This window comes from Nannobrachium achirus (assembly GCF_963921795.1).
Source record: "Nannobrachium achirus genome assembly, chromosome: 20".
NCBI lineage: Eukaryota > Metazoa > Chordata > Actinopteri > Myctophiformes > Myctophidae > Nannobrachium > Nannobrachium achirus.
This window is the reverse complement of record NC_137827.1, coordinates 855,544-865,543: the sequence shown is the minus strand read 5'-3', so window position 1 is coordinate 865,543 and position 10,000 is coordinate 855,544. Positions and strand designations below refer to the sequence as shown.

The 10,000-nt window shown below is 44.0% G+C and overlaps 1 protein-coding gene across 1 annotated transcript in view; it reads right to left on the bottom strand.

The window, feature by feature from the left end:
• LOC308305476 (uncharacterized protein) overlaps window positions 1–10,000 on the bottom strand; it is a gene marked incomplete at both ends in the record, with an annotated part of 90,283 nt that overhangs the window by 21,531 nt on the left and 58,752 nt on the right. The window contains one exon of the mRNA XM_080750272.1: window positions 9,101–9,298. Within this exon, the coding sequence (XP_080606398.1) occupies window positions 9,101–9,298 (198 nt within the window). The remainder of the gene's footprint in view (window positions 1–9,100; window positions 9,299–10,000) is intronic.

The following is a 10,000-nucleotide window of genomic DNA, read 5'->3' as shown; positions in this document are numbered from 1 at the left end:
GGTATCTCTCATAGGCGAGCGCTTTAGCTTCCAGGACCTCACCTTCCAGGACCTCACGTGCTCACGTTCATGCACGTCATGGAAATGTCCCGGATGATAATGCTAACAGAATGGCTATTCCCATTTTGTCATCTAAAAGATCATTTTTGGGCGATTTCGCCGTAAATAAACCTCGCGCCGCTTCCCTAAAGACACAATCCAGAGATATAAGCCTTCAAAGATGTGGTCTTTCATTGGATTAGGCGGAGATTGGCGATTTTGTTCGCAAATTACGGCCGGCCGGGAGGTTGCTAGCTTTCGGCTAGTAGCTAGAAAAATCAGGCCAGGCTTCAGAAGGCCTCTTATCATTTTATTCATTTAATTAAAAAAAGCCGGACTACTTCGGGATCGGCACACTCGTGTACTCATCGGAAGCGGCGCCGAACATCGGGTGAACATTGGGGAGCTCAAAAATGTATTTTAAACCATTTTTAATGGAATATATCGTCGGACAGAGTAGAACGGCTAGCTGGCTAGCGGCTAGCGAGCCAGGACCACCCACGACTCTACAAGCAGCTCGGGGTAAGTGAATTAACCAGTAAGACTCCCTAATCGGGAGATAAGCGACCGTAGGTCACTTATCTCCACAAATAGAGCAAAAATGTGTTTTTCCAAAATCTTCCTGATCCATGTTGATGACATGAGTGTAGACATACTGTGTAGTGATTTTCGTGATTTTAGGGCAAAATCTGAATCGGCCTCATGGTGGCGCTAGAGGGCCATGTGAGAAATGAGGGGTGGGGTCTCCGCGCCGCCAAGGCGGACGAATAGGTACCGGCCCCGGCTCTCCCGGTCGCTCCTAGCCCGAGTTACGGCATTTTATGTGAGCTGCAGTGGCAGGGGGTCCTCCACTGGGGGCGCCACCACTTTTGCATCCGTTCTGGAGCACCAGGAGTGGGTGGTCCCCGGGAATGCCCCGTGAGCAGCCCCGTTGGGGTGGTCATTTGGTAATTTTTGCACATGTGCTCATTTTTTACACTTGGGGGTCCCCGAGGGAGCTGGGGGTCCCTGGAGCTCCGGGGGTCCTTGGAGGTTGTAGTTTGGCAGGTAAGGAGTGTGTGTGCAAAATCTGGCATGGATCGGGGCAACGGTTGCGGAGATATGAGCAGGGCAAAAGTGTGACGTGTGACGTGTGTGACGGACGGACGGACGGACGGACGGACGGACGGACGGACGGACGGACACCTCGAGCAGCTTTCTGTAGTAAGTGCGACCTACGGTCGCAATAAAAAAAAAATTGTATTGGATTGAAATAAAGCCGAACTAGTTCGGGATCGGCACAGAATGAGTTAATACTAGCCATTTAGCCACTGATATAAACTGAAGTAATTGAAGCGGTTAATTTTTCCATGTTTTGAATTATAACAGCTGAAATCAATAATATATCAGTATTCCATTATCAACCTGCGGGCCGCATTAAGTGAAGGAGGGGGCCGCATGTGGTCAATGTATGCTCTAGTCTCTTCATTTTGCTCTCAAACCGCACTAGTGAGAGACATTTAACTCCTGGGAAGACCCTAACCCTAACTCTCTGACCACAAGGACAGACCGTCTCTCACTGAGTCATATTCTCTCTGTCCCTGTCTGTCTCCACATGCTGTACCATCTAAAGACATATATACAGTATATATCTGGTCTCTGTCTCATCCCCTCTCACTCTCCGTCTTGTCTCTCACATACATGCGTGTCTCTCACATACATGCGTGTCTGCGCTATGCATGCCAGACACGCATAGCGCAGGCACACACACACACACACACACACACACACACACACACACACACACACACACACACACACACACACACACACACACACACACTGTCTCTGTGTGTGTCTCTGTGTGTGCACGGTGAGTCCTGCTAGGGCAGGGGTCAGCAACCCGCGGCTCTAGAGCCGCATGCGGCTCTTTAGCGCCACCCTAGTGGCTCCCTGGAGCTTTTTCAAAAATGTATTAAGGGAAAAATATATATTTTTTGTTTTAATATGGTTTCTGTAGGAGGACAAACATGACACAAACATTCTTAACGCTTTCCAATGCTGTAAAAATGTGTAGAATAAATATTAAATGTAATGCTCATTATGTATTTGTAGCCTACTTAGTCATTTTGACAGTAGGCTAATATAGCTAATATAGACTTTTAATAAATTGTCACTGTCGGGCAGAAACCTTGTATCTCCAAGCTTCAAATTTGTATGTTTCTTTAAGTAAAGTCCTGCTTCATCATACAAGACTGACGCACAAAAGTAGTGAAAACAGCAGATCTACAAGCACACAACGCCTCGCACCGCGAGGCGTTGTGTGCTTGTAGATCGGCTGTTTTCACTAGTTTAGTTCATTTTGTAAATACAAAATGAAGTTTCCACCCGACAACGATGATATATAAGGCTTTTATAATGTTTTGCGGCTCCAGACAGATTTGTTTTTAGTTTATTTGGTCCAATATGGCTCTTTCAACATTTTGGGTTGCTGACCCCTGTGCTAGGGGAATAACAATTAGCAGTAATTATAGCAGGATTTGTTAACGCTCCTTACAGCTGTCAAGTGACACACACACACACACACACACACACACACACACACACACACACACACACACACACACACACACACACACACACACACACACACACACACACACACACACACACACACTGACTGACGCCTCATTTGCATGAGAAAGCTTCACTGAGGACCACATTGTATGACCATAATGGACCCCCCCCATGTGCATGTGAGAGAGAGTGTGAGTGTGTGTGTGTGTGTGTGTGTGTGTGTGTGTGTGTGTGTGTGTGTGTGTGTGTGTGTGTGTGTGTGTGTGTGTGTGTGTGTGTGTGCGTGTGTGCGTGCATTGAGCGCTGTGATGGGGTTCCTGCACTAAATGTTTTTTGGGTGCTTTTTGCTGGTCGTTGCCAATTATTTCCTCTTCACACAGATTGCTGTGTTGTCACTGCTGTTGTATCCTGCCAGTGAGGAGCCCCCACCGGGAGGACGTACTGTTGTATCCTACTGACTCACCTCACCCAGTGAGGAGCCCCCACCTGACTCACCTGCCAGTGAGGAGCCCCCACCGGGAGGACATACTGTTGTATCCTACTGACTCACCTCACCCAGTGAGGAGCCCCCACCGGAAGGACGTACTGTTGTATCCTACTGACTCACCTGCCAGTGAGGAGCCCCCACCGGGAGGACGTACTGTTGTATCCTACTGACTCACCTGCCAGTGAGGAGCCCCCACCGGGAGGACGTACTGTTGTATCCTACTGACTCACCTCACCCAGTGAGGAGCCCCCACCGGGAGGACGTACTGTTGTATCCTACTGACTCACCTGCCAGTGAGGAGCCCCCACCGGGAGGACGTACTGTTGTATCCTACTGACTCAACCTGCCAGTGAGGAGCCCCCAACAGGAGGACGTAATGCAACATACCATGTAAGCAAAACAAAAAATGTAACTAATAATGCAACATGTAAGTCCCAGCTTTCTTACATGTTAAATCCTTCACACACATTTCAGGGTGACAGAAAGACATCCTTATTGCGACCGAAGGTCGCATATACTCTGAAAAACCGTGTCGCTTGAGTGACCTTCCTTCCTTCCTTCCTTCCTTCACCTCTGTGATGTCAGTGTGATGTCAGTGAGTTGTGACATCACTTCCTGTACGGGGCGGCTACACAAAATGTGGATAACACTATATATGGAGATAGTCCAGTCCATCATGTCATATGGGACTACCGTCATAGACAGTAGCCAAAAGAGAAGGATACATCAGTAAGACTCCCTAATCGGTCGCTTATCTCCACAAATAGGCCAAAAAATGTGTTTTACCAATTATCAAGACATACAGGCAGTTGACAGTTTGCCATAGTTACTCATTGAAGTTGAGTCTCCATACAGTGGTTGTACCTTGAAAGTGCTGGTCGTGGCACCTATGTGGTACCACCATGGCAGCCAAATCAGTTGAGGCACCACGTTGTTACATGCCACAACCACTAGGTGGGGTAAGAGAGCAACTAATGCCCAGACAAAGGCATATGAGACAGGTTTGTTGCTTAACTGGGTAGTTCATTTAATCTTCAAGAATGAGAAGATTTTGAGCTTTCAGTCAACAGAAATGACTTGTTGGCAATTGTATTAAATCCAGGGGAAAGGGTGAATTTAAATGCAGAGTTCTAATGAACTGAAAAAGCAATTATTGCTATATTAACAACTGTTTATCATATTTAACAACATTAGACAAATGAACTATTCTAATTTCAAAGTCTCCAGGCCAGGAAAAATAAAGGATAAATAAAATAATTCAATAAAATCCTCCAGTCAACCATTCGAAGTTGATTATCACCTTTAGGCATTTTATATATCCCTATGTAATTCTGAGTATTTTCTTTTTTAAAGATTGCTACTTTAAAAAACAACTATGTTTCTTACACTAAACAATGTTAGACGACAAAACAAACACCAAAGATTTGAAATCTATCACAAACAATGCCATTTCAGTGGACTAAGCAGGAATCGAACCCCTGTCCTTTGGCTTACAAACCTGTCTTTCAGTCCCCTAGACCACACTGGACCTAATGCAGAAGTGTGTCGTACTGGCTAGAGTCTAGTTAGCCTGCTACAGTGACAGCCTGAATAGTTGAGAAACAGATGTAGAGTTCTTAATGATAGTTTTTTAAATGATTGAAGACTTTATTAGAAGTTTGCATAGGAAAAGGTACAGTTTCATGAGGGTACAGTTCACTGGTACAATGTCTACTAAAAGGAGATCCATGAAAAGACTAAGCTTATTTCCACAGGAAACCATTAAAGTATCTCATACAAATAGTTTTAAAAATCAAATGGTGTTTATGTGATAAATGGAGGCTATATTGTTGCTACATTTCTGCCAATCATAAAAGAAGGGGGGAAAAACCCCAGCTCTTTGCAGAAAATAGCCGATCTACAAGCTCACAATGGCTGCCGAGGGGGAGGGGTGATGGGGAGTCTGATAGACAGATCTCAGACTTCTGACTGCCCCCGGCCATGAGTTAAACAAGGATCTCAATGTAAAACAGCATTGGGCTTTCCTGAGCTTTTACCAGTGAACTGTATTAACTGTCATGAAAGTCTACCTTTTCCTATGCAAACTTCTAACCAGTTTAAATATAGGCCTGTCTTTAAAGTGGCAATCTTCAGTCTCCATAAAATGCAGGTTTACAAAAAGTGATTATAACTTATAAATGTTGAGATTTTATTGTATTGATTTTTTCCCCTGTACGGTGTTCCTTGAGTACTGGGGGCTGAAGAGTTTGTTTCTTTATAAAAAACGGTTTATTACAATAAACAATGTTATTTAAACAAAGCAAACACAAAAGATATTGGATAGTGTTAGCACCCCAAGCCAGAATGGAACCTCAAACTCCCACTTACAAGCCCTCCTCAGAGTCCTGTAGACATTCGTACAGTTGTTTAAACCCAGGCAGTTGTAGTTGAGTGGTTAGTGTGCCTGCCTGGCAGTCCAGAGCTCTCCAGAGTAATCGCAGGTACGATTCCTGCTCAAGTCACATGTTTGCTGAAGTGTCCCTGAGCAAGACTTTTAAGACCCCCAATAAAGAAACAATCTGTATATAGAAACAATACTAATTCTTTATTTTTGTTTAAACTGTGTCTGTTTTGCAATCATCATAGGGATATACAAAGTAGCCATAAAGTGATTACTAACTTCTAATTGTTGAATGTAAGATTTTATTGTTGTTGTTTTTTTCCTGTCCTGGGGACAGACCTGATTTTCATTACACCTTGGCACCAAGGTACATAATACATTATTATTATTATAATGTTTTATTTATTTATTGGAGAAATAATGCAAAGTTCTTTGAATAACCACAACTCCCCCAAGTCCCAACCTAGCCTGGGGTCAGCCTAGATACTAATGCATCTAGCTAACTAACTGCAGTATCTACCTACCTTGTTTTAACATGGCTGGGATGTCTAGCTCAGCTAGGCTAGTCCCAACCCCCCATGTGACACAGTTTAGCAAACAAACTCACAGAGAGAGTCAGACACACACAGTGGGGGGTGGGGGGTTGGGGGTTTGGGAGTACACAGGTACGAATTCTGGCCAGGCCACTTACTTGCTGAAGTGTCCCTGAGCAAGACTTTTAAATCCCTAATAAAGAAACAATCTCTATTGAAATAATCCTAATGACTTATTTTATTATTGTTTTAACTTTGTCTCTTCTGCAATCATCATAGGGATATACAAAATAGCCGTAAGTGATTACTAACTTCAAATTGTTGAATGGAAGACTTTATTGTATTGTTTTTTCCTGTCCAAGCGACAGACCTGATTTTCATCTTGGTGAAATGGCTCCCCCACCCTCCCTCCCCAAGTCCCCATCACCCCTCCCCCTCGGCAGCCGTTGTGAGCTTGTAGATCGGCTATTTTCTGCAAAGAGCTGGGGTTTTTTCCCCCTTCTTTTATGATTGGCAGAAATGTAGCAACAATATAGCCTCCATTTATCACATAAACACCGTTTGATTTTTTAAACTATTTGTATGAGATACTTTAATGGTTTCCTGTGGAAATAAGCTTAGTCTTTTCATGGATCTCCTTTTAGTAGACATTGTACCAGTGAACTGTACCCTCATGAAACTGTACCTTTTCCTATGCAAACTTCTAATAAAGTCTTCAATCAATCAAAAAACTATCATTAAGAACTCTACATCTGTTTTTCAACTATTCAGACTGTCACTGTGGCAGGCTAACTAGACTCTAGCCAGTACGACACACTTCTGCATTAGGTCCAGTGTGGTCTAGGGGACTGAAAGACAGGCTTGTAAGCCAGAGGACAGGGGTTCGATTCCTGCTTACTCCACTGATTTGGCATTGTTTGTGATAGGTTTCAAATCTTTGGTGTTTGTTTTGTCGTCTAACATTGTTTAGTGTAAGAAACATAGTTGTTTTTTAAAGTAGCAATCTTTAAAAAAGAAAATACTCACAATTACATAGGGATATATAAAAACGCCTAAAGGTGATAATCAACCTCTAATGGTTGACTAGAGGATTGTATTGAATTATTTTATTCATCCTTTATTTTTCCTGGCCTGGAGACTTTGAAATTAGAATAGTTCATTTGTCCAAAACTCAAGCTTTGTACTATTATTATTATTATTATTATTATTATTACCCTTATTATTATTATTTTCCTGTCATGGGTCGTGGGGAAATTAGAATTCAATAGCATACTTATTACAAATCTAGTTGAGGTCTGCGCATCTAGTTTTTTATTTGTCAAATGTTTTTAAGTATAATAAACACAGTGTGTATAAAGCAACAATTGCATTTCAATTCAACCTGAACTCTGCATTGTCGTCTAATTTTTCTTTAATTAATAACAATCACAATGAATCTGTTCACCCTTGCTGTGTTGCCAACACTGTAATGTAGGGTTCATGGACTCACATGTGCCTCCCTGTGGCAGATAAGCCACATTACATGCTGTAACACCTCTAAAAAAGGTGGTACCACCTTTACTCAACTACACTGTAGTGGCACTACAGTGGTGCCACTGAGGCAGCCAACTGGTGACACTGCCAATCTCAACTGCTAACGACTGTATATGGAGATAACCTACGCATCACACTAAGTCTGACCTCACCAGCCCATATTTGGGCATGAGCAACTTATGTCTCCATATATGGAGATATGATGACATCACACAGTCCTCAGCCGATGATGTGGCGTGATGTCATACAATACACAAACAAGCCCTACAGTATAAAGGGGCAATTCTTGCCAGGAAAGAAGCATTTCTTCGACTCAGACCTTATCGCCAGGTAGGACCATATATGGATTCTGTTAGTGTGGATCTCCTAACAGGGCATCACCTGGAAACATGGTTGCTATGGTAAACAGTTGGTTGCTAGGGTAAACAGTTGGTTGCTAGGGTAAAACCATGGTTGCTAAGGTGGTTGCTAACGTACACTAACAAACCAGCAACAACAGACTGTTGCCACAGCAACGTACACAAAGGTTTGTGTACACATGTGGTGTGATGTCATACTGATGCGGAGATATGAGCAGGGCAAAGGTGTGACGTGTGACGTGTGACCGACCGACCGACCGACCGACCGACCGACGGACGGCCGGTGGAGGTTTTCATAGTAAACTGCTCCCTAACGGTCGCAACAAGACTAAGAAAGACAAAAAAAGGAGGAGGAGGATAAAGATACCAAAAGGAGAGAGAAGAAAGGGTGGATGAGGTACAATGTGTCTTAGAAAAGAAAAGGAGGTGGCAACGGGGGCGGCTAGATAAAGTTATTAGGCCTGGATCCGACTTTAAGTCGACGCACAGGATTCCAGAAGTGTAGCGCTTATTTGCTCTTGTATGAAACCCTGGTAAAAAAGAGAAGAATAAAAAGAAAAAGGAGGAGGAGGATAAAGATACCAAAAGGAGAGAAAAGAAAGGGTGGATGAGGTACAATGTGCGGTATCCTCCTTGTCAAGCTCGACGTTGGTCATTTGGACCTATACATGGAGAAATGGAGCGAACCTGTTTGGCCTAAACATGGAGATACAGAATGACTCATATATGGGCATAAAAAGTATGTCATGTGACATCACTTCCTGTACAGAGCCATTGACTCCGGCCTAACAATGGCTACTGTCTATGACGGTAGTCCCATATGACATGATGGACTGGACTATCTCCATATATAGTGTTCTCCACATCTCCATGTTTAGGCCCTATCGCTCACACCCTATGTGGGGTTGGCGATAGGGCCTTTCTGTGTGGAGTTTGCATGTTCTCCCCGTGTCTCCTAGGGTTGATACCCTCACAAAAACATGAACAAACTCCCCCCAGAATGATAACAACTAGAATCGTCAGAGAAACGCTGTGGTTGGCCAGATAGTCAAGATTTGGCGCAACCTCGCCCTTTAGGGCGAGGTCGCATATCACCCTGAGGTCGCATTCCACCCTCAGGTGTCTTACTAGTTATAGACTAGAGGGTAAGTGTGACATCATCATTCATCATAGCGTGTGTGCGTGTGTGTGTGTGTATGTGTGTAGTGTGTACCTCAGAGTGTGTAACAGGGGTAGAGGAGATACCAGCGGTCACGGCGTTCCAGGATCGTGCGGTCAGAACGCAGGCGAACAGCGGGTACAGATCCCCCGCCCCCAACCGACGGGCGTAACGCTCCACCCCCGACATGTCTCCACCAATCAGAGACTGCCACAGCCGACAGTAATCCACCCTGAAGTCTGTCTGCAGCATCTGGGAGGAGACAAACAACATGTCCATGTATGGGCATACAGTAATCCACCCTGAAGTCTGTCTGCAACATCTGGGAGGGGAAACACAACATGTCCATGTATGGGCATACAGTAATCCACCCTGAAGTCTGTCTGCAGCATCTGGGAGGGGAGGAGACACACAACATGTCCATGTATGGGCATACATTAATCTACCCTGAAGTCTGTCTGCAACATCTGGGAGAGGAGGAGACACAACATGTCCATGTATGGGCATTCCCAGATATGGGCATAATATTGATGACATCAGGGATCTTGTCCACATATGGAGTGTTTGTCACCTAAAGTAAACCTGTTTTCATTGAACCTTTTGACGTCAATGGATATTTTCTGTAAACGTTTCTTATTGGACAATATAATGTCCAATCAGACAGGATCACAATGTCTAATAGAGCATCGCAGTGAGGTGTCCGAAGCAAGCTCGCCATTCATTCTCACCATAGGGTTTTTCATTATCAGCCACAAAGTCGTAGCAATTCAATGTACACTTACCACTAGGCTGGTGGTTGTAAAATGGTTCTATATGCTCCTGTAGAACCCCCGAGTATGTATGCAATCACTCTAGTTTTAGTAAAAACACGTTTTAATCAAGATCGCACGGAGAAGAACTGCATTACCCATACTGCTAAACATGTACTTCCCATGAAATCGACGTCTGTGATTG